This window comes from Talpa europaea (assembly GCF_964194135.1).
Source record: "Talpa europaea genome assembly, chromosome: 9".
NCBI lineage: Eukaryota > Metazoa > Chordata > Mammalia > Eulipotyphla > Talpidae > Talpa > Talpa europaea.
In genome coordinates this window covers 32,043,384-32,066,283 of record NC_140076.1, presented here as the reverse complement: position 1 = coordinate 32,066,283, position 22,900 = coordinate 32,043,384, and the positions used below count along the sequence as shown (strand labels likewise).

The 22,900-nt window shown below is 35.1% G+C and overlaps 1 protein-coding gene across 2 annotated transcripts in view; it reads left to right on the top strand.

The window, feature by feature from the left end:
• The window catches only part of EPS15 (epidermal growth factor receptor pathway substrate 15), a gene marked incomplete at both ends in the record, with an annotated part of 111,790 nt that overhangs the window by 69,657 nt on the left and 19,233 nt on the right, over nucleotides 1–22,900 (top strand). For both annotated transcript variants that reach the window (XM_084243180.1, XM_084243179.1), the window contains 7 exons: nucleotides 9,622–9,783; nucleotides 10,165–10,362; nucleotides 13,219–13,422; nucleotides 15,809–15,925; nucleotides 16,129–16,219; nucleotides 18,077–18,112; nucleotides 19,108–19,244. In XM_084243180.1, coding sequence (XP_084099306.1) covers nucleotides 9,622–9,783; nucleotides 10,165–10,362; nucleotides 13,219–13,422; nucleotides 15,809–15,925; nucleotides 16,129–16,219; nucleotides 18,077–18,112; nucleotides 19,108–19,244 — 945 coding nt within the window. The remainder of the gene's footprint in view (nucleotides 1–9,621; nucleotides 9,784–10,164; nucleotides 10,363–13,218; nucleotides 13,423–15,808; nucleotides 15,926–16,128; nucleotides 16,220–18,076; nucleotides 18,113–19,107; nucleotides 19,245–22,900) is intronic.

Genomic DNA, 22,900 nt, shown 5'->3' with positions numbered 1-22,900 from the left:
AATCCTTTGATCCTTTCTGCATTGGTTACTGCTCTCTTACACTTACGCTCCTAGATATTCTCCTTTCTCTCTGACCCTTTGCTTCTGTTGTCTTTTTCCAACATTGACTGACACATGCTCTTCCTCCTCTCTCCTCTTTTCCTTCCTTTTCCATACTCCCTGTCATCCATATGCCGATGATTCCCAAATATTAATCAAACCCTCAGCTCTTCTGATTGCAGTCCCACATTTCTAGGTAGGCATTTTGGTGTTTATCATTTCAAAGTCAGTATATCTAAAATGAGTCTCATCTTGTTAAAAAATATTGACGTCAGTTTTGAACTTTCCTATTTCTGTCAGTGTTTTCTTTCTTAATAATTGCCAATCTTTATCATTTAATATCTAGAATTTTAGTTAGTTCATAAGTACTTACCCCATCCTCTTCTTGCCTTTCTTCCTAAACCAATTTTAGTATTTTGATTCTCAGATGTGAGAATCTTTACTGCTGCTCACTGCAAGTTATTGATGGGGAGATGTCATACCTTATGGGTATCTTGAAGATAGAAAAAGAGATAAAATACTGTCCCTTCTTTTGTACTACTTTGTGTTTTAAATTACCTGTGACTGTGTACCATACACATTCTCTGTCTTATTTCCATCCTTACAGCTTTTGTTTTTGTTGTAATCTAAGCTATTTGCTACCTCTCTGCTTTTGTGAACTCTACCTGGGTCTTAAAGTCTGAATCAAATTCCTCCACTTCTCTAGAACTTACTGTCTTTTTAGTTGACATCAATTTTTCCTGTGTTGGAACTCCTACAGCAGTGTGTGACCACTTACATGGCCTGTCCAGCATGTGACTGTACCAGTTTGGTTATGTATGTATATAGATCCCAAATACCTTGTAGCCTGAATTTGAGCTCCTTAAACTTAGAAATTGTACCTTGGGATCTTATCTTTCACTATATTTGGTAATATTACATAGAAGTAAATTTAAGGAAGTGATTGACAAACAGAGGAATAAACCTTGTTTTGTATATGAAGTTAGAAACAGGAAAAGACACATGTAGAATCTATAGACAGAAAGGATTAGAAGCACAGTAGGTGGTATGATGGGCCAGACTTTGACATAATGCTTGTATTACCCTCGTGTAAAAAAGGCTCCCAACAATTTAAATTTCGTCAGTAAAGGTTTGGTAATTCATAGTAATTGTCCAAGGTTTTTTTCCCATTTTAATTCATTTAATTTTTTTTTACATGAGGAGGGATGACTTATTTTAAGTGGAAATAAAATTAGATACATGAGCTCAACATTCTTTTCCTAGCGATAATTCCCTTAGAACATGCTGGGAAGCATATGATTGGGAAATAAAGGCAGCTGTTAGTGAGGTTTTCTAACACCCACCCTAGTTTAATAGACACCCTTTCTGTTCTTTGACTTAAGCATCTTGCTCTACAGGTAATACTTTTTTTAATATTAAGAATAGTCCTGTAAATTCCATTGAGGATTAGGTCAACGATAATGAATTCGTCTGTAGAGGTTTTTTTTTTTTAAATCAATTAAATAATTAACATTTTCTGTAAGATTGCCAAAATACCTTAAATTCCTTTTGTTTTCTTTAATAATTCTTCAGATAAGGGTATACTAATGTGTGTGTATGCCTGTATATATGCCTGGGTTTCTTTTTTATGTAAGTATTTAATTAATAAATTAGTTTCCTTTTTCGTTATTTACTCTTTTGTATGAAATATGCAGACATATTCATTAAATCTTATATTCCATAGACTTAATACTTAAGTTACTTCTTTAGTTGTACAACTGACTTAGGTTGATGAAAATGAATTATTCTTTTATATAGCTAAGAGTTTTTGTATATTTAAAAAAATTTTCTACTACTCATAGCATTTCATGGGGTAAGGAGGGATGGGATATGTTTGTTATTTTTAATAACTTATGTGATATCTAGAAAGCAGGTCATTTCCTTGAAAAAAAATTTTTTTAAATAAAGCCAAGATCTCAGCTTGGTATCCTTTCATTCCTGAATAAGAAACATGAATACGCCTAGCTTTGGTATTTTTCTAAAACGAAACTTGGCACTACATTAGAGTAGTCTAGTTCATTTCATCCTTGCCATTCTGTGATTGCTGCTACCCTCCTTTCTTTTGCTATTGATGGCACAGGTAGGCAAATAGAACAGGATCTTGGAAAATAGAGTAGAACTAGGAGGGCGTCTGCAAATATCTCCCGTCACTCACTGGATAGGATAGCATATAATAACGCTGATGCGCACTGACTCAGGAAAGGATTTTTCCTAAGAGTTACCTTAAGGTTAAGGAAAATATTATCCTAGTTTAGTAGAAAACACTGTGAGGACAAACTGCCACTCTGTGGTCAAGGGTGGAGTGTGGGGGTGTTGGAGAGCTATGTGGCACTTAGAAAACTGCAGACTTCACATTTATGATTATAAAGGTAATAATATGAGTTCATGATAATCTTGTAAAATACAGAGAAGTACAAGAAGTAAAGTAAAAAACAATAATTTCACATGCTAGAAAGAGCATTTGTTAACATTTTGGTGTATTGTCTATGAACATACATAAAAATGGCTATGTGTTTATTTGTGATGTTACTGTGAATGACTCTGTATTAAAATTAGTATTATGTCCTAGACATTTTCTTTTATTATGTGGCCCTTTTAGGATAAATTTTATCTTTCTTAATTAGATTTACATTAAAAATAGAGGTGTCAAAATTACACCTAATTATAAAAATTAGATATTAGAGATGTTACGTCCAAAATATTTCCTTAGGGTTTGAGAGTGGGTAGGATGTCAGAATAGAATATGTGAGACTGGAGATAGGCAACAGATATTTTTCCTATTCCCACCCCAGACATTTCTAATTAAAGGGAAGGAGAAAAACTATTTTTCCAGATTTCTTTAAAAATGCTTTTTGGGCCAGTACAGCGTTATATTAAAAACTGTGTAATGATATAATGAGCAGAATGAAGTATTTACAGTGATTTTATATTCCTAAACTAATAATTTAGATCTGAGGGTGACATTCTTTTAAGATATTTTTTGACATGTTTCATTTTATTCAAATACCCATCTGATCATACATGATCCAAAAACATTGAAATAATAATTGAAATAATTTATTATTATTGAAATAATAATAAATAATAAATATAGCAGATGGTAAAAATTGGTCTTCAAACAATATAGGCAATGATGTTATGGTTGCTGTGTTCTCACCCACATAAAACCATATCCACATTTTCATGACCACCAAACCAGTTAGGAGAACTTCCTTAACTGAAAATTTTTAGCTACTAATTTGAGCACTATTGACTTTTTTTCCTTCAAATTCTGAATAGCAATAGGGATCTCAGCCAAGGAGGGAGGAACCAGTTCAACCTTAGCATAGTGCCAAAATGTGGCCAACTATGTCCAAATGAGGCTTCAAGGAAAGTTACAAAAGTATTTACCAGTGCTGGGGCCTTCTCTTTGAGGTTAAAGACAAATGGGTCATGGTTCTTGGAAGAAAAGTGTCTCCCTGAATGGCCTGCTGACTGCCCTAAAGTATTTCATAACTAAATTTTAAACCATTTTTTAAAAAAGATTTATTTGTACAAGCACTGGGTACAGTCAAAAGCACGGGAGAGTGAGAGAATTCACCAGAGCCAGAGGGGAGAGCAGAGCAGGCAGATTGACGAGGTACACTGCTACAGGGAGCGGCGGGCAGGAGGAGAGGTCTGCGCGTCATGTGGAATGTTATATATTATTTTAATTTAAGGGAAGTACTTATCATAGGTTAATTTGAGGCTAGTATTTCTCTTTAGTTATAGCTTAAATATAGAGGGAAGCATTTTACAGTAAGTTAAAAGAGCATAAAGTCCTTTCTGTCCAACCTCAGGCACATTTCCTGCTAGTTTCTCCCGGATACTAGACTTGTTATGGTAGATACAAATTTTTGCTTAATTAATCATCTGGAATGTGGTAGGCATTACACTAGGTTGTGGAACCACAGAGAAAGATGGGGCATCGGTTCTGTCTGTCAGCAGTTTGTATTTACTATAATACATAATGTACTATAATAAATAGTATACTGTAATACTAATTTTAAGTGTAATAATATAGGTTGGGTACATAGTGCTATAATAGTACAGGTAAGGGAAGCTCTTAGCCTACAGATATATTTGAAGTAGCAGAGTGATGAAAGAAATTTCATTTGCAATGAATTATTTTTAAAAGAAAGTTGGACACTTGGAATAGAAAGAATCAAAGGCAGAAAAAACAATTAGGAATCATGGGAGGGACAGTAAGGGCTACATATATTTATTGAAAGCCAATGCCAGGTGGATATCTAAAACTGTATCTCCATTTTGAGTGAGGATCAATTAATGTGTAAGCAAGATCAAAATTTAGGCATGTTGATTCTTTTAAAGCAATTAAAAAAAAAAAACCATGGTATGATAGTGACTGCACTTTTATTTATTTTTTTTATTTATTTACTTGTTTATTTTTTTTATTTTTTTTTAATTTTATTGTTATATTCCCCATACAATTGCAGCCCCCCCATTCTGACCCCAATCCCTCCCCTCCCACCCCCGCCCCCCTAAAAGTGTCTCTGGTTCATAGTTTTTTGTTGATTTTGATTTTCACTTTCTTATAGTTATTCATTTTCCTGGTCCCTTATTTAAGTTTTCTAGATTCCTGCTATGAGTGACTGCACTTTTAGATTAACCAGTTAGTTGAGAAAATATAGGATAAAAAACAATTACCAAAGTAGTCGTTTAATGTTTTGTTCATCACAGAAGCAACTACATATATTTGAAAAACACTATAACAGATATGTGAGACATTTAGTCTGCAGACAGTGTATAGCATAGTGGTTAAGAGTTTAAGACGGGATTCAGGACCTCGTTTGAATCATTTGCTATCTAACTTTAACTTTGAACAAATTACTTGCCAATCTTTGGCTCAGTTTTCTCATTTCTAAAATATTAAAAATAGGGCCTCCCCTGGTAGCACAGCAGTTGAGCGCTGGGCTGCGAAGCTGCCTGCAGCCTCTGCAGTGCCAGTTCAATCGCTGGCCACCAGCGAGGGTCCCACATGGCACGCAGACCTCTCCTGCTGCCCACTGCTCCGCTTAGCAGTGTATTTCATCCGTCTGTCTTGTTCTGCTCCCCGCTCTGGCTCTGGTGAATTCTCTCACCCTCCCGCGCTTCTGACTGTACCCAGTGCTTGTATAAATAAATAAATCTTAAAAAAAATTAAATAAAATATTAAAAATAATAGTACCTGCCATATAGATCATGTGATTATAGGTGAGTTAGTGTATGTAAAGAGCCTGTAATAGTTCTGAGCACAGGGCCTCCCTGGTGGTGCAGGTGGTTGAGCGCCGCGCTGTGAAGCTGTCCGCAGCCTCTGCAGTGCAGGTTCAATCCCGGCCGGCCGGTGAGAGTCCCATATGGCGCAGCAGACCTCTCCTGTTTCACCCGCAGCTCCCCTCAGCAGTGTATTTCAGTCATTCTGCCTGTTCTGCTCTCTGCTCTGTCTCTGGTGAATCCTCTCACCCTCCCACACGTCTGGCCTGTACCCTGGTTCTTGTATAAATAAATAAATTAAAAAAAAAATTATACTGAGCACAGTGTTAGTGATATTGGAAATGTTTGCTGTGATGATGATGATGATGATGATGATGCTATCTTGGATAAATTATGCAATATTTCAGAGACCTTCTAAGTATTTCCTCTTTAGATTCTGATTCTGGTAAAAGATTATTGGGATCTTTGAAGAGTATGTTATTAAAAGATATTGTTTTTAAAAATTTGTTTTTACAGTCTTCCTTCACCCTCTTTGAGCTCTCTGCCTACTTCCTGCCAACACATGCCTTTGGGTTATCAATCCCTCCTTGCTTACCTGCAGTTCCTAGAGAGAATTAAGTCCTGCTTCTCTATGGAATCCTTTAAAAATAGTGAATTAATCTCTCTCCTGTTCATCCTGTAATGTACCACCCTTCTTAGAACTGGGAAAATAAACACTGCAGTCATTTTCTATGGTTCATTTGAAGAACTCCAACTGTCAGAGAATATGTAAATCAAGCCATTTTGATGCTGTTTCATGCTGGTCATTATGATGGCCATGACTTCTTTCCTTTATCTCCCAAGGTCTCCCTTACACTTTTAAAAATAAACTTTAGTTTTTAGAGTGGCTTTAGGCATAGCAAAGTTAAGCAGAGGGTACAGACATTTTCCATTGTGTTTTTTAAATCTCGATAGCCTTTATCATTAAAGTTTGGCTCATAGATAAATAAAGCATTTTCAAGATAGTTACCATTTTTTTTTTTGTTTTAGGAAACTTCTACAGTATATTTTCATCTATATATTTTACAGGTTTTTTTAATTTAATTTTTCTTATGGTGTCCTTTACAGATTTCCATATAGGTATGCCGAGCATCATTTAGTGAATGGTTATTTTCTTCCAGTAAATTTAATGTCATTCATGTCTTTGCACCAGATTTTCTACATACGCCTAGATTTGTATCTAAATTTTCTCTTCTATTTCTTTGATGTATTGTATTTGTCTATCTTCCTTCAATACCAAACTATCTCAGTTGTTTTAGTGTTCCAATAATTCACCTTATGAAGTCCTTTTCTATTTTACAATGCTTTTTTACATTTTATAATGCATTTTTCCCTCTCACTGTTCTTGTAAATATATTTTAGAATCAGTTTGTCAAGCTCTTTGGAAAACATTGTTCACATTTTCATTGGAATTATACATTAATTAGGAAAGAATAGACATCTTTATGATGTCATTCATCATTCACTAAGTACTTATGGAATACCACTTATATAGTGGGAGCTGGGAAGATAGGAGTGAAAAAATTCATAAATATTCCCTGACTTATGGAACTTACATTCTAAGATAAATTATATGCTGTAGTGTTCATTATAGCCAAAAAGTGTCTATCAACTGTATGTCCATACAGTGGAATATTACTCAGAAGTAGGTAAAGACAACCTACTTACATGTGCCAACAATACAGATGAATCTCACAAATATAACAAGTAGCCAGTTGTAATAGACTACAAATTATACAATTCCATTTGTATCAAATTTCTACAAAAGGCAAATTATGATGATAGAAAGCAGGTCATTGTTTCCCTGGGACTTGAAATGGGAATGAGGGTTGACTGCAAAAGTATATGAAGGAATTTTTAGGAGTGGAAGTGTTCTAAATCTGGATTGTGGTCATAGTTGCAAAAGTGTGTAGATTTACTAAAATATATTGAGTTGTATACTTAGAGTGGGCAAATTTTATGTATGTAAGTTATTCCTCTGTAAAGTTGTTTAAAATAATTATTTTAGGCCAACACAAGTGAAACTTGAAAGCATATTAAGTCACAAAGAAGCCAGTCACCAAAAAAAATCATATGTTTCATGATTTCATTTATATAAAATATCCAGGATAAACAAAGCTATAGAGATAAAAAAATGGATTGGTGGTTTCCTAGGGCTGGGTTGATTAGGAGGGAACTGGGGGATGACTAATTAATGGGTATGGGGTTTCTTTTTTGGTGGGGGTGATGAAAATGTCTTAAAATTGTTGTGATAGTTGCACAAATCTGTAAATGTACTAAACACCATTGAACTATATGCTTTAAATGAGTGAAATATATGGTATATGAATTATCTCAGTAAAGCTGTTACAGAAAGTTCATAAAATTATATGCTCTATATTAAGGGGAGTTAGGGAGGAAGATGATGTTTTGGAAGGTTTCATTGAGAAGGTAACAGTTGAGTGAAGACTTATGAAGTCAGGAATTAAGCTATGTGGATACTTGGCAGAAGAACTTCCTAGAAAGTGAGGATAATCAGATCTGAGAAGGGAGCATAGCTGGCATGTTTTAGGAGCAGCAGTAAGGCCAGTGTGGCTGAAATAGAGCAAGTAAGAGGAGAGGTAGGAAATGAAGTTGAAAGATGGAATCATGTAGGGTCATTGTTAGGACTTCAGTTTTTACGGTGAGGGAGATGGGGCATCAAAGCAGTGATTTAAATGGAAGAGTGACATAAGTTGACACTGGCTTATAACCATGACTGCTGTGCTAAAAATAAACTGAAAGATAGCTTGACTGAAAACAGGGAAACCAGTTAAAAGTCAGCAATCCAGGAGAGAGATAAAAGTGACTTAGGCCATGTTGAAGGAAAAAAGTGATCAGTTTTTTAATGTGTTTTGAAGGCAGAGGCAACAAGATTTGCTGACAGATTAGAGATGAGATGTGAGGAAAAGAGAAGCGTCAAAGAAGATGCTCTACTTTTGGGTCAGTAAAACTGAGGGGAAAGATCACAGATCAAGCAGATTTGGAGGGGGAAATGCCAGTTCTTTTTTTTGACCTGTTAGAGAAGCATGTCAGATATCCAAGGACAGATTTGAGTAAGCAAACTTGGTTATGTAAATATGGAGTCTAGGGAAAAAGTCCTCGAGTAAAGATTGTGGTTAAAGCTGTAAGTCCTACATCAAATTAAAGCGCTTCTGCACAGCAAAAGAGACAATAACAAAAACAAAGAGAAACCCCACCGACTGGAGGAACATTTTTGTACACAACACTAATGATAAAGGACTGATCACAAAAATTTACAAAGAGCTGATGAGACTCAACTAAAACAAAGAAAATAATGCAGTTGAAAAATGGGCAGAAGAGCTAAAAAGAAACTTCTCTGAAGAGGAAATGCAAATGGCCAACAGGCATATGAAAAAATGTTCAACATCACTTGTAATCAGGGAAATGCAAAACAAAACTACAATGGGAAACCATCTTACACCAGTGAGAATGGCACATATTAAAAAAACTAGCAACAAGTGTTGGTGAGGTTGTGGAGAAAAAGGAACTCTCCTGCACTGCTGGTGGGAGTGCAAACGGGTCCAACCACTGTGGAGAGCTGTGTGGAGATTTCTGGACCTACTAAACATAGAGCTTCCATATGATCCAGCAATTCCACTCCTAGATATTTACCCAAAGGACACAGAAACATCAATTCCAAAGAGTACCTGCACCCCTATGTTTATAGTAGCACTATTTACAATAACTAAGCTTTGGAAACAACCCAAATGCCCAAAAATAGATGACTGGATCAAGAAGATGTGGTACATATACACCATGGAATATTACTCAGCATTCAACAAAGATAAACACATGCAATTTGCAGCAACATGGATGGAGCTGGAAGGGATCATGCTCAGCGAAATAAGCCAGAAAGAAAAAGAAAAATACCAGATGGTCTCACTCATAGCAGGAATCTAGAAAACTTAAATAAGGGACCAGGAAAAAGAATAACTATAAGAAAGAAAGTATCAAAATCAGCAAACAACTATGAACCAGAGACACTCTATGGGGGGTAGGGGGCAGGGAAAGGAGGGCCTTGGGGTCAAAATAAGGGGATTGTAATTATAAGGGGAATATAAATGTAAAATATAAATAATAAAAAAAGAAAAATAAATAAAGCTATAAGTCCTCCAATCAGCAAATACAATAGACTTAATAAGATGGGACTTTATTTTCCCTTAAGATTGACTTTGTTAACTTTCCCCTGCATTCAAAGAGAGGAAGTATAGTAATTTTCTTGTGTTTCAGGATCTTCAAGATGAAGTTCAAAGGGAGAATACTAATCTGCAAAAACTACAGGCCCAGAAACAGCAAGTACAGGAGCTCCTTGATGGATTGGATGAGCAGAAAGCCCAGCTGGAGGAGCAGCTCAAGGAAGTCAGAAAGAAATGTGCTGAGGAGGCCCAACTGGTAAAGTCTGGTTGTTGGCTTCTGCCTGATCTATACCTTAGTTATTTTTGCTGGTTTAAGATGAAAACATTTCTTTGCTGCTGCTTCTTGTTAAATGGCAATCTAATTAGCAGTTAGTCACATGAAAGAACTGGAACAAGGTTCCAGTTTCTAGAGGAAATGGGACACTTAATGTGTTGTTTTTCCAAATTTTAGTTTGGCAGTGTGGTACCTATCCCTTCAATTCTCCTTTCTTCCTCGCAGAATTACCCTTTTCTACCAAAAACATACATCAAAAAAACTCCCAAATAGTAAGCCAAACAAATAAATGTATTGCATTATGACACATTTTAATGACATCTCTTTTTTCAATCTCTCTTTCCTCTCACTTCCATTTTACAGATTTCATCCCTGAAAGCTGAATTAACAAATCAAGAATCGCAAATTTCCACTTATGAAGAAGAACTGGCCAAAGCTAGGGAAGAGCTGAATCGCCTACAGCAAGAAACAGCAGAACTGGAGGAGAGCGTGGAGTCAGGGAAGGCTCAGCTGGGACCTCTTCAGCAGCACCTGCAAGATTCGCAGCAGGAAATCAACTCAGTAAGTCTTTGCGGCAGCAAGAAATGGGCTCAAATGGGCCCTCACACATCCGTTAGTAACACTTTTTTGTTCCATCTCTCTTCCCAGTTCATTATTCATTTTTCATACATTTTGTACAAATACATTTCTTGACATCTGTCAGGTTAAAACTATCATGCTTCCTGTGCATATGATGTCTGTCATTGGAGTAGTGGTGAAGAGTATGGGCTATGTAGTTGGATAGTTTAGGTTTTAAAGTTGGGTCTTCCACTTACAATCTGAGTCACTTTAGTATCAGATTCCTCATCTTTCAATTTAGAGAATTAACAATAACCTACTTCCTAGAGCTGCTGTAAGGATTACATGAGGCAAAATCCTGAGACTTTTTAGCATAGTGTTTGGTGTGCGTAATAAGTGTTACTGATTTCTATAAAAAATAATCTAGTGTCTTCCCATTTGTGACTCTAATCTTAAAAATCAGTTTTGCTCATCTGAAAACCTATATATTTTTTTAATTAGGAAATTGCTCTTTATAGAGATAAAGGTATAGTATTGTGATGACTCTAGAGTATAGGTCTTTTTTTTTTTTTTTTTAATTTCTAGGCTTCCCTAAATGGAAAACAGTACTTTGCAGAGAGATAGTAAGTCAGTTAGATAGGTGCAGACAGATCATGTAATCCATTGCTTTCATTCTGAATTTCAACAAATTGAAACCAAAGGAGGTTAAGTGAGTTGCCTATGGTTACATGGCCTTTAAAATAACCACCCAAAGTCTAGAGTTCAGATCTTCTTAAAGACTTTTAAAAGACTTTTGTCCATTAAAAAATTAGATTATTTGTCTTATAAATGTAAAGAGTTAAAATATGTATTTATTCTGGATATAAGTCTGTTATTGGTTATTTGTTTGCAAATAATTTTGTCTAATCTTTGACTTGTCTTTTCACTTTCTTGTCCTGACTTTTTTGAAAGGGGAGTTCCTCCAAAGGAATTCTCATAAATGAGAAGACTAGAGAAGACTCTGGGTGTTATTTATTATTACAGAGTAAATAAAACAATGTTTGTTAGCAAGGAAAATAGCCTTAGCAAACTACACTAGCAAGTGTGCCAGAATATATTTGATATCTTTGGGAAGAATTATATCCTTATGTCTGATCTCCAAACCTTAAGAATAAGCATACCAGTTTTTATGTTTTACTCAGTGACTTACATATCTTTCCCACAGCAGGCATTCTATTCCCATGGGTCTAAAAAAAACGGGAAAATCTGGTTGCAAATCAGCCTGAGACTTCATTCCTTGCTAGAACTTTTCTGCTAACCTATAACTTTCCTAGAAAAAAGGAGTAACTAAGGAAAATTTTTCTGACTTTCTGAATTTTCATCTTCTTATATAATATTTGGAGCAAGAAAAAAGCAAACAACCTGTCCTTAACTCTGTCTTACTTATATAATACGTACTATTTTATCTAATTATTTCTGGGTTCTCATAGTTTATTGCACTTCCCTTGCACTAGTTGCAAAAAGTTTGTGTTGGTTGTGTGTGTTTTTTTTTCCTGTGTCCTCTAAGTTTATGTAGAGACTAAGGAAGAACGCAGACTTAGTGACAGGTGCATGAGAGAACCAGACATAGGAAAGCCTACTTTTGTCCAACATTCTGTCAGCTATCTCAGAAACACCTTTAAGGAACAAACTCTTCTAAATAGGACTGTTTGATTGGCAAGGGTTTCCACTTCTTGCTTCAATTTGATGGGTATTATTTTAGTGTTAAGGTTTTAAATTTTAGACTGCAAGGTAGATATTGAAATTGCTTAAATTTTTTAATGAAATAAAACAAAATAGAAAACAGTGCATTACATATAGTAAGGCTAAGTATTGCTTTGTGAAACTTGTTTCACCATTGTATGTGCATGTATATGTGTGTGTACGTATATATGCATTGCATGCATTTGTGTATGTAAATGTTTAAGTTTATATATACACATACATATATACAAAGGGGCATATCCATATATATGTACGTATATATTCACTGGGTTAAGATATAAAATATATTTCTAAAAATTAAAGGAAAAAACATACAAGCATAATAAACTTATGCTTATTAATAAACTTATAAACTTATGCATAATAAACTTATAAACATCTGTTATATGTTTTGAAAGTGTAGTATTTTTGGATTAATAGTTTAAATTCTAAATACAAGGCAGTTTGGTAGATAACATATGCTTGCTGATACCCGCTTTTTAAATTTAAAACCCCAATGCTTATGTTGTTCAGTAAACATGTATTAAGCATTTACAGTATGCATCATTCTACTAGACGTGGGAGATACAAAGTAAACAAAAGTTGTAGTCTCTCAGAGACTTTATAACTTTTTAAAAATGGGGTGAATTAGTAGCAAATTCATTGCTATAATTGTGGGAAATGAAGTATGCTAGGCATTTTTATACACATTGTCCATCATTTATATTTTGCTTTACCTAACAGTCATCTGTGAAAAAAAAAAAAGCAATCATTCATGGAGATAGTTCTTACTCCCTTTATGACTCAGAAATGGAGACTTAGAGAGGGGGCTTTGACTAAGGTCATCTAACTAAAAGGTGACAGACTAGATTTACATTTGTCTCCCACTCTAACATACAGGTTCTTAGAACTTTCATAAGATGCAGAAAAGCAAACCCATATGTGTTGGAATTTCACAAGGGGTGTGTACTGGAATGGATTACTAAAATCTTTTCTCTAAGTCATGCTACTATACCGGAGGATTCTCCTTAGTGGAAGCAAATTTATTCTTAACCAAGTCTAGGAGTATGACCATTTTTATGTTGCATGCCTTTGTGGTAATAAATTCTGTTTTGTATTTTTACTTTGTGTTGACAGATGCAAATGAAACTGATGGAAATGAAAGAGCTAGAAAACCATAATAATCAATTAAATTGGTGCAATAACCCACACAGCAATCTTGTAAATGGTGCTACAGATTATTGCAGCCTAAGCACCAGCAGCAGTGAAACAACCAACCTTAATGAGCCTGCTGAAGGTCAGAGCAACCTGGAGTCTGAGCCCATACACCAGGAGTCACCAGTAAGTCTAATGGTTCCATAACCTTTACAATTAATGGTAGAAAAAAATTGAATCAACTCAAACTTTTGTTGACGTAATACCTAATGTATATAGATATATGGCACCACCTCATCTGAGGACAGTTAAGTTTTTTTTTTTTTAAGAGAGGTGTTACTGATCCCACAATTCTAACATTTTTTAATAGTGAAAAAATATGTTAGCTCATCTATTTGTTATAGAGCATTTTTTAAAAAAATAGTTTTATAGGTAGTAATTTTTAAAAACATTTTAAAGTACTCAGCCCCAAAACTGAAAGTAATTATTTCATAGTGTTGAAGATATTTACCAGTTATTTAGAGAGCACCAACTGTGTTCAAGAGTACTCCTGTATTATTTGTGAGAGCTACAGGGAAAAAGAACCTTTAACCCACCCTTCATAGCTTATAGTTTGGTAGACTATGTTCAAGGACTGTGGTAAAGAAAGTATAAGATATTCAGGTTAAATAGTTGGAGAGGGTGCAGAGAAGATTTTGTAGGAAAAGCATTGCAAGTGAGCTTTGAAGTAGGAACCATTAAGCAAAGAAAAGGACGCTACTACATGCCTGGCAGAGAAAACAGGATTAGCATAGTTATGAGATAGGAGAAAACAAACTGATCAGGGTCATGAGAAGTTTTGAAAGGCATTTTATGATATTGGGAGAGTACTGGTAGGAGATGAGACTCTCCTAGTGGGTGCCTGCATTTCCTCTGGTACTTTATTAAAACATAGATGTCTTTGCCCCACTCTGAACTTGCTGACCTAGAGTTTCTGGGGTGGGTATATTTTTAAAACAAATTAGGTGATTGTAATGTGTACCTACATAAAAGTAGACACTTTTAGGTTAGAAAAGCCACAAAGTAAAAAATCCGAATTTATCTTGAAGCTTACTTCAGTTATCTTTTCTTGCCGTCTTGCCGTGAGTAGCTGTTGAAGAATTTAAAACAATAAGTGACACGATTACATTTACCTTTTAAAAAATATGGAAGGGGCCTCCCTTTGTGGCATAATGGTTAAGTTTCAGTGCTATCATCCTAGCACCACTGGCTGTGGCCTGAGTTTGATCCCTGGTCAGGGAGCTAACCCACATATGGCGCAGGAGACCTCTCCTGCCTCACCCACTGCTCCCCTTAGCAGTGTATTTTGGTAGATCCACCTGTTCTGCTCCCATTCTGTCTCTGGTGGATCCTCTCACCCTACCCGCTATGCTCTGGCCTACATCCCAGTTTTATGCATAAATAAATAAATGTTTTTTAAAAATTATCTTTAAAAAAATAAATAAGTAAAAAATATGGAAAATAGCTATGGACAGTGTGATTGGGCACTTAAAAATATCTTAGGAGACTAGTGGAATGGTCAGTGTGAGAATTGTTCAGCCTAAACTTAAGCATTACATGGGGGATAATGAGAAAAAATCAAGTTTGATAGCTATTAAAGATGTAAAATTAGCAATACTGATTTTATTTAGGCATTGTAATCTTAGATACATTATACAATTTTTTTTTTTAAGATTTATTTATTTATTTATTTATTTATTTATACAAGCACTGGGTGCAGTCAGAAGCACGGGAGGGTGAGAGAATTCACCAGAGCCAGAGTTTGGAGCAGAGCAGGCAGAGGGACCGAAGTACACTGCTGAGGGGAGCAGCGGGCGGCAGGAGAGGTCTGTGTGCCATGCAGGACCCTCCTCCAGTGGCCGGGGAGCAGCCGGGGATTGAACTGGCGCTGCAGAGGCTGCGGGCAGCTTCGCAACTCAGCGCTCAACCGCTGCGCCACCGGCGAGGCCCCCTTTATACAATATTCTTTTAAGCACAAAAAGCAAATTAGTAGGTTATCCTTAAAAGATATATGGTGGTATGAAATAGAGATTGTCCCTGTCATTTCTTAAGCCTTATCACATACTGGTCTAAATCAGTGATGAGAAGCCACTTGAAGAACTTTTAACCAGAAGGGTCATAATAGAGTCGCATCTATTACTTTACAGATCTGAAAAAGGATAGATTAGAAGTAAGAAGGTAATTGGTGGGTTACTACAATAATCTATACCAAAAATTATTTTAATACTACAAATGGGTCATAGTGACAGAGAATTGTAAATGATGATGGTAAAAATAGAGAGGAAGGGAGTTAGAAGGCAGACTTACAAGACTGGGAATTTAGCAAGGGGAATGACCAAGGGATGTGGTTAAGGGTGACCTGCAGTTTTCTGATCTGAGTGATTTTGATGCTTGGTGATAACATTTTCCCAAGAAAGATTTTAGGAGAATCTGCTTGTTTTAAAAAAAAAAAAAAGTAGTTTTTGGCTATCCCTTGTCAGTTTCTCTGCCAAGTATAAAATACATTGTTAGTCCATGTAGCATTATTTTGTAGGCAAGAAGTAGTCCTGAAATACTGCCTTCTGGTGTGACTGATGAAAGTGAAGTGGTGTCTGCTCCTGCTGATGACAGAGTTTGTCCTGAATTTAACAGTGACAGAGATTCAAAAGAGGTAAAAATAATTTTATATGTAAATGATCTTCTCACTGTTTTTTTCTAGATGGGGGGTATACATTATTTAAGTGGACTTTATGACCACAGAAATATTTGTTATATTACTGTCAGTTGATTTTTCAAAGCATATTATTTAATTTTTAAATGTTATCTTTTAAAATTTTGATTCACAAAATATTTTTAATTAAAAATTATTTTTAGGAAGATCCATTTAATGTAGAATCAAGTTCCCTGACAGATCCAGTTGCAGATTCAAACTTGGATTTTTTCCAATCTGATCCTTTTGTTGGCAGTAAGTACTTTTTATTTTTGTATTATATATTTACCAAAAAAGGGCTTTTATTATATATAATCTATATAAGAATTAGGAATTTAGTTTTGAGAGCCTTCTTGTTATAACTAAAGAAAGGGGAGTAGAGTTTTAATATACTCAGATTTTCTAGAATTTATCCTCTTCCGACAACTAAATTCTGGAGCTGAGCCTTTGATTATGTTTAGGAGCACCTGATTAAGAGTTTGCTTCTTCTTCAGAATCAAGATCAAATGAAAGTGTTATTATAGACAAAGAGAAGAGACTGAATATTATTAGGCAACTAGCAATTGTTACTGAAAGTGCCAATACCATGCCTTTAAAAATGGAAGCTATAGGGCCTCCCCAGTGGCGCAGCAGGTAGAGTGCTGCGCTGTGAAGCTGTCCGCAGCCACTGCAGTGTGGGGTCCATTCCCAGCTGGCCAGGGAGAAACCCACATGGCATGGCAGACCTCTCCTGTTGCGCCCGCTGCTCCCCACAGCAGTGTCTTTGGTCCGTCAGCCTGTTCTGCTCCCCACTCTCTCTGGTGAATCCTCTCACCCTCCAGCGCCTCTGACCTGTACCCCAATTCTTGTATAAATAAATAATTCTTTAAAAAAATAAATAAAAATGGAAGCTATAGTAATTATAAGTCTGATCCCTGCCCTTATGGTACCTACAGTCTTGGTGAAGAAATATAATAAGTTAAAATATCTGGTGTCAGTGTACATTATGTTAAATACCGCTTGTGCAAATGTAAATACTTTTTAAAATACCACTTGTATACAAGTAAACACTACTTTTTTGCATTTTACTTATATCTTATGAAACTGACGGGTCAGTTTATATCATTTTTAAAGTTGGAACACTAAAGCACATAAATAAAAACTTACTTAGAATTATAGCAGAAATGAGCCTACATCATAGTTCTCTTTAAAAAATAACTGTTGAGATACATAAAGGTTTATCAATATATATTTATTGTACACATACACAAATGACTTTAGAATATTCAGAGTTGTATAATCATCACTAAAGTCCTTCGGAATACCTTTATCACTCTATACCCAGTAGAGATCACTTCCCAACCTCCCCTGTTCTCCAGCTTCTTGTATTGTTGCCTTGTATTTGCATGTTTTGACTACAAGTCCCTTATCAAATATGTGATTTGAAAATATTTTCTTATATTCTGTTGCCTCAGTATTGATGAAATCAAATTTATCTGTTTTTTTTTTCTTTTGTTACTGCTTTTGATGTCATATCTAAGATCTGATGTCATGAAAATTTACTCTTATGTTTTCTTCTTCAGAGTTTTGTAGTTACCTTTGTATGTTTGATCCATCTTGAGTTAATTTTGGCATATGGAGCAGATATCTAGTTCTGCTAGCACCACTTACTGAAAAGACTATTCTTTCCCCAGTGAATTGTCTTGACACTCTTGTTAGAAATAAAATAGTAAGGGACACATCTATTCCTTAAGATTTTTTTCATTTCATTGAAGTTCAGTGTCTTTGTTTATACAGTGGTAATGTTAATACCCATCCAGTACTCTTGTGAAAAGTAGAGATTTTATTAGTTAAAGTTTTGCCTGTCTTTTCCCCTCCATTTAGAATCTCAGTTTATGACAAAGGGGTAAGTATAGTTGACTCTAATTCAGATTTGTCTCTTTACAAGGTGTGTTTGTGTTCTCCTTTTACTCTATTATTTTAAATGTTTCCTAAAGATGGATTGTATTCATTATTTCACCTACTTTGAGCTAGGGTTAATGAAAACTACTTTGTATTAAAGTTACCCTTTTAAGTAATGGTAACAGCAGTAAATATTGTTATTTTGATTTCTGCTTATTTATTTTATCACAGGTGATCCTTTCAAAGATGATCCTTTTGGGAAAGTTGGTCAGTATATTGTTGACAATCACTTTTGCTGTAATTGTGTTCTGCTTAATTGTGAACTTATGATATATTTAGGAATGGGAGGTCACAATTGAGTAATTCTTAAAATGGATTTTTCCATTTTATTAGTTTGAAATTAATGTAAGGTCCCACAAACATTTTGCATTTCCTGGTTATTTTCGGAGAGAAAGTGGCAGATTCTTGTGATTTGCTTAATAAACTATTAGCTTTGCTTTCTAAAAATGGACATAAGTTTATATTTTGCTGCTTTTAATAATATTTATACTGCCTTCTCCTTATTAGCCGATGATTAAATGAGTATAATTATCTACAATCTACAGAATTTAGAACTTACAATTTCCTAAGAGAATAGTATAGTCATATGAGTGAGGAAACAAACATCTCAAAGAATTACTATGTCAGGCTTTTGAAGATAGTCTTTTCCTGGAATTTGTACATTAAAGGAAGCAAATCTTTGTGTCATTTAGTTTTGCTTCCTAGACCTGTTCCAAACTGTTGGCTTTAAGCTCAAAGAGAAAAATACATTTAAAAGTTTGGGTTATTTCGTTAATTATGATAGGACAGACTAAGGGTCTTAAAATGTAGTTCCTTGAAATTATAGGCTAATGTAAAAAAGTAAGTTTATTAGGTAACATACATTGTATCTTTTTCCAAAACCACCAAGGAATTTATAATCTTCCTCCAAATTAGAATCCCACCTTAGAGGAGTTATTTAAATCTAGCATACAGGTAACATTTGTGTATTAAGTGTTGGAATTATTGACCTGCTTTGGGTGAATGATGAACAAGTAGGAAATAATGTTAAATAGCGCTATTTAACTAGGCACAACTGTCTATACTTTTAAAAAATGATCATTATCATACTACAGAGCATTTAGGTTTTGCAAAATTTCAAAATGTCTTTTAATCAAAGCAATTATCATGCCTTCAGGTGACAAATTTTAATGGTTTTTCATATTTGTGCTGTATTTTCTTAGATCCATTTGGAGGTGATCCTTTCAAAGGTTCAGATCCATTTGCAGCTGACTGTTTCTTCAAGCAATCGTCTTCTGATCCTTTTGCCTCTTCAAGTACTGATCCTTTCAGTGCAGCCAGCAGTGGCAGTAATACATCGGTAAGTGGAAGGGTTTAAACCTGTTGAGTGGATAACAGGTGTCCTAAGTATGTTTCTTGAAATATACAGTGTTGAAAAAGTCTCCTTTAGATTACTTCTGATGGGCTGTATAAAATTTTCAGTCTTCTCTAACCTACCTACATTTTAGTTCAAACAGACTGTATTTTACAGCTTGATCACCCATTGGAATTGACTTAGAATAACTTTTGTCATCCAAATATCAAGTTAATCCTTCAAAGAACCAAATATTATCCCACTGGGGTTATAAAAAATAGATGACTGGAAATCCATAAAGCTTTTTAGAAATGTGTGGTGTGCTATATACTATTGAAATAATAAAAATCATTTTTAAGGGAACATGAATATTTTAGAAAAATAAAATCATTTATATATTTTGGGGTATTAATCTTATAAAGAAGTACAGATTCGGGCTTCCCCTGGTGGCGCAGGCGGTTGAGCGAAGCCCTGTGAAGCTGTCCGCAGCCTCTGCAGCGCGGGTTCTATCCCAGCTGGCCAGCGAGAATCCCACATGGCGTGGTAGACCTCTCCTGACTCACCCGCTGCTCCCCTCAGCAGTGTATTTCAGTCAGTCTGCCTGTTCTGTTCCCCACTCTGTCTGGTGAATCCTCTTACCCTCCTGCACATCTGGCCTATACCCTAGTACTTTTATGCAAATAAATAAATCTTTAAAAAAAAAAAAAAGAAGTACAGATTCTCACTAAATCCCACTTAAGAGCCTCTTAAGAACATGTACACCACAACAATTAGTGTTTAATAACCATATACTATGAACAAAACAAAATAACCACATATGATCCTAGTTTCTGGGATAATTGTACTGTTTCTTTCCCAATTTGGATTCCTTTTAAAAATAGTAGAGTTCGGTATTCTTGAATTGATTCCTTATTGTATTTGGTAAAGAACTTCTTGGCCAACAACTGGTGAACTGAGCAAAAACCTCTGTAACTAAATATTTGTCATTTCCACAGGCTACTGTGTACTCGGTTTTCCTATAATAGTTTGTAATGTGGACATATTTGCCAGATTCTTATACAGTTGGCTACTTACTTTTTATCTTTTCTTTCCCCTTTTTGAAATCAATATTGACTTTGTTAACAGCCCTTAATTTCTCCCTAAAAATCTCAAAGTGGCAATATAATAGTAGTTATGTTTATCTAATTTCTTCTTGATGGTAGACATAAAGCTAAGCTCTTTTCATGTTATCTTATTTAATTTTCATTTTATTGCCATCATTTTAAAGTTAAGGTAATGAGGCTTAGAGAGCTTAAGTGGTAGTAAGTTATTAAATGATAGAACTGAATTCAAACCTTGGTCTTCTTGACCAAAATTAAGGTCTTTTCCATTATAAGATTTAAACTTCCCACCTACAAAACCCCCATTGTTGTTTTTTTTATGATCTTCCTTCTTTCTAACAGCCTCTGATTATGCCTCCAAAACATGAATCTCTTCCCCAAAATCTTTCTTTTCTTTCAATGCTAGTTTCTGCTCTCAGAAGGACATAAATTAAAAAAACAAACAAAAAACCATTTTTTACTGTCCTAGCTACCATATGATAGCATTGCGTTGGTGCTCACTGTCAAAGAGGGATTTCCAGTGATAAATTAGGTGACCTTAGAGAAGAGTTTTGGAACATTAATTTAAAAAAATCGTAACATCTAATTTTAGTTGTGAAAATTTTATGTACTAAATTGCTAATTATGAAAGTGAATGTAAAAGTTTTGTGACCCTTTAAGATAAGGTTGCATAGATTGTGATGAAAGAATAGAAATTAAACGTGACACATGTGTAGGGATATTTCTTGCATTTCTGTCTATGGTGGCAAATAAAATCTGGCAGCTTTTGTTAAAAACCTGTCCTATAAGTTTTCTGTTTCCCTTCAAGTCAATAGAAACAGCAGCAGCAGCAGCAGTAGTAGTAGTTGATGACATAAGTTATATCAGTGAGAAACCACAAATATATGGAAAAACACATTGGCAAAACACTTCATGACCTACACCTCAGAAATATCTTTGAGGAATCATCTCCAAAAGCAAAGAAAATGAAGGAAAAGATAAATAGTATAAAAAGATAAAAGATAAACTACATCAAACAAAAAAGCAAAAACAACCAAAACGAAAAGACACCTTACTAATTGGGAGGAAATATTTGCACTCCATGCAACTGATAAAGGACTGATTTCAAAGATCTACAAAGAACTCACACAGCTCAACAAAAACAAAGCAAACAATCCAGTCAAAAAGGGGCAGAAGAGCTAAAAAGACACTTCTCCAAACAGGAAATGCAGATGGCCAACAGGTATATGAAAAAATGTTCAACATCACTTATAGTCAGGGAAATGCAAATCAAAACTACAATGAGATACCACTTCACTTAGGTGAGAATGGCCCATGCTATAAAAGAAACTGGCCACAAATGCTGGCAAGGATGTGGCAAAAGAGGAGTCCTCTTACACTGCTGGTGGGAATGCACACTGGTCTAATCACTTTGGAAAGCTATATGGAGGACCCTCAGATTACTAAAAATGGAGCTACTATGTGACCCCGCAATTCCATTCCTAGAAATCTACCCAAAGGACACTAAAACATTTATTGTAAAGGAAACCTGCACTCCTATGTTTATTGCAGCACTATTTACAATAACAAATATTGAAACAACCTAAATGACCAAAAACAGATGACTGCATCAAGATGTGGTATATATACGCAATGGAATACTACTCAGCAATCAAAAAATATAAAATCATGCCATTTGCAGCAACATGGATGGAGCTGGAAGGGATCATGCTCAGTGTAATAAGTTGGAAGGAAAAAGAAAAATATCAGATGGTTTCACTTGTAGGAGGGCTATAGGGAAACCGAGCAAAAGGTCAGAGGAAAAAAAAAGACAAAACTATCACACAAATTATAGGTCTGAAACATACAGCAAGGGAGGGAAAACAAGGGGGTCAAAACCCGGGTTGGAAGAGCATAGGGACTGTGGTCATGGTTCATGAGTGATGTGGTGATAGGAGATTTATGGGGATTATACCCGAGGGGAGAAGTCAAATATTGTATAAAAATGAACAGCGATGTAAGAAAATAAAAAAATAATAAAAAGTTTTGCCAGTAACTATCTCTCACATTGTTAGTTATACTATTAGGAACCATGGAAAGTTAACTTGCTAAACAGACCAATTTAATTTTTTTCTTTGCTGTTTATTCATTTAGCATATGTAATTGGTATAATCTAGTGTGCTAGTTTATAATATCATTGGCATCAGTTAAAATAAGTAATATCATTTTCAGTTTAAACACTTTATTACTGTTAATTACTTCTGCCAGTTGTTGTAATTAGGTTCTTTTTTATGCAGAGAGAATATATTCTAAGTCCCAGTTAGCATTACTTTTTTCTTTTCAAATTTGAAGAGTTTGTAAATTGAGCTATGAAATATTTGTCAATACTCAATTGTATTATCCAACTTCTTCAAGATTGTAAGTAGACCCATGAGTCAGAATGGGAGATAAGTGTTTGAAACTCTCTTCATACTTGTTTTACCTGTCTACCTGCCAAAACTCTAGGTTGACCTTTAAAAAAGAACTTGGTGCCAGAAAGAGAAAGTTTAGTTTATCTTAAATTTAAATTTGATGAATAAAAAC